Source organism: Suricata suricatta, chromosome 11 (assembly GCF_006229205.1).
Source record: "Suricata suricatta isolate VVHF042 chromosome 11, meerkat_22Aug2017_6uvM2_HiC, whole genome shotgun sequence".
Taxonomy (NCBI): domain Eukaryota; kingdom Metazoa; phylum Chordata; class Mammalia; order Carnivora; family Herpestidae; genus Suricata; species Suricata suricatta.
This window is the reverse complement of record NC_043710.1, coordinates 51,781,805-51,783,444: the sequence shown is the minus strand read 5'-3', so window position 1 is coordinate 51,783,444 and position 1,640 is coordinate 51,781,805. Positions and strand designations below refer to the sequence as shown.

The 1,640-nt window shown below is 39.4% G+C and overlaps 1 protein-coding gene across 1 annotated transcript in view; it reads right to left on the bottom strand.

Annotated features, from left to right (window-relative positions):
• Window positions 1–1,037: 1,037 nt before the first annotated feature.
• The window catches only part of LOC115272569 (olfactory receptor 52A5-like), an 892-nt gene continuing 289 nt past the window's right edge, over window positions 1,038–1,640 (bottom strand). The window contains 1 exon segment of the mRNA XM_029915605.1: window positions 1,038–1,640. This exon segment is cut by the window's right edge and continues 100 nt beyond it. Coding sequence (XP_029771465.1) covers window positions 1,038–1,640 — 603 coding nt within the window.

Sequence of the window (1,640 nt, the reverse complement as noted above, 5' to 3'; positions counted from 1 at the left end):
CATCTCCTTACATAGGTGTTGTTACCAGCCTGCACCTGACGTTTACATTTAAATGTTTTGCTCATGGTTGCTGTAATAAAGTTATAAAACTTGCTATTTAGAATATTATTTATAAGGTTTTACCACAAAACAAACAAGTTCACTGTGAATCATTCCACATTTGCGTCATTTGTCTTCAATTCACAGTTCTCTATGGGAATTTAATATACTTTGATAAATCTATTATATATGCCCTCATGGAACTCTGTGTGGAAGAAATACTTGGGGGAGAAAGAAGAAATTACGATTACATTTTGATGCATAAATTGAAAACCTCAATTTGCTTAATTCATGACCACTCAGTAAAGAACTTTAGGATGATGAAGTGGGATCATAAATGATAGTAAATAAATGATAGATTTAGTGTCATATACATTCAGAACGATAATATATTAGACTGAACTGCTTATGTAGGAGCAAAAAGCCTGCTTGATGTTTTTAAACAGAGGCCAAAATCTTAATATTTAATTTGAGTTTAAGAAATGTCTGTCTCAGAGACTAAGAGCTGTTTGAGCTTCAAAAGTGTATTCATAACCTTTGTCTATTATGTGGACTAGATATCTTAGCTCTGGGTGTTTCAATTAAGTCTGGATCCAAAATAAATGAACATTTAAAAATAAGAGTCAGAGCCTTACTGTGTTGCCTGGGTGGCTTAGTCAGTTAAGAGTCCGGCTTTGGCTCAAGTCATGATTTCACAGTTCTGGGTTCGAGCTCACGTCAGGCTCTGAGCTGTCTGTCAGCACAGAGCCTGGAGCCTGCTTCAGATTCTGTATCTCTCTCTCTCTCCCTGACCTTCCCCTGCTCGCACGGTCTCTCTCTGTCTCTCAAAAATAAATAAAAACATTACTTGCTTACCTGAATGGGAAATACTAATTTTATACTTCTGTACACAAGGAACTTGAGAAAGCACAGACTTTTATCAAGAAAGTTTTTTTTCACTGGTTTGTGGTTGTTTTTGTTTGAAACAAAATAAGATAATGAGAAACCAAGATGGAGCCTTAGAGTGAAAAAATCTTGGAAAACCGATCTCGAATGTGCTTGGTCTTCACCCCATACACAATAGGATTGAGCAAAGGAGGGACAAGCAGATAAAGGTTAGACAGAAGAATATGAATGTAGGGTGGAATGTGGAACCCAAACCTGTGTGTAAAGAAGGAGAAGAAACCCAGGAGATAAAACTCAAGGAAGACACAAATATGGGCAATGCAGGTGTTAAAGGCTTTGAGCCGTGCTTCTCTCTGGGGCAGATTGAAAACAGTTATAAATATTCGGATGTAGGAGAGTACGATAAAGATTATGTCAAATCCAAGTATAGTGAAAGCCACAAACAGACCATAGATCTTGTTGATTTGAACATCTTCTGCTGCCAACTTCACAACGGCCATGTGCTCACAGTATGAATGGGAGACCACAGTGGTCCGGTAGTGTTTCAGGCGACATTTGATGAGGATGAGACATGGAGCTACAAGGAGGGCTGCTCTGAGTGTCACTCCAGCCCCGATCTGAGTGAGGAGTTGATGGGTAAAGATGGTTGCATGTCTCAGGGGATCACAGATGGCCACATAGCGGTCCAGGGCCATGGCCAGCAGAATTCCTGATTC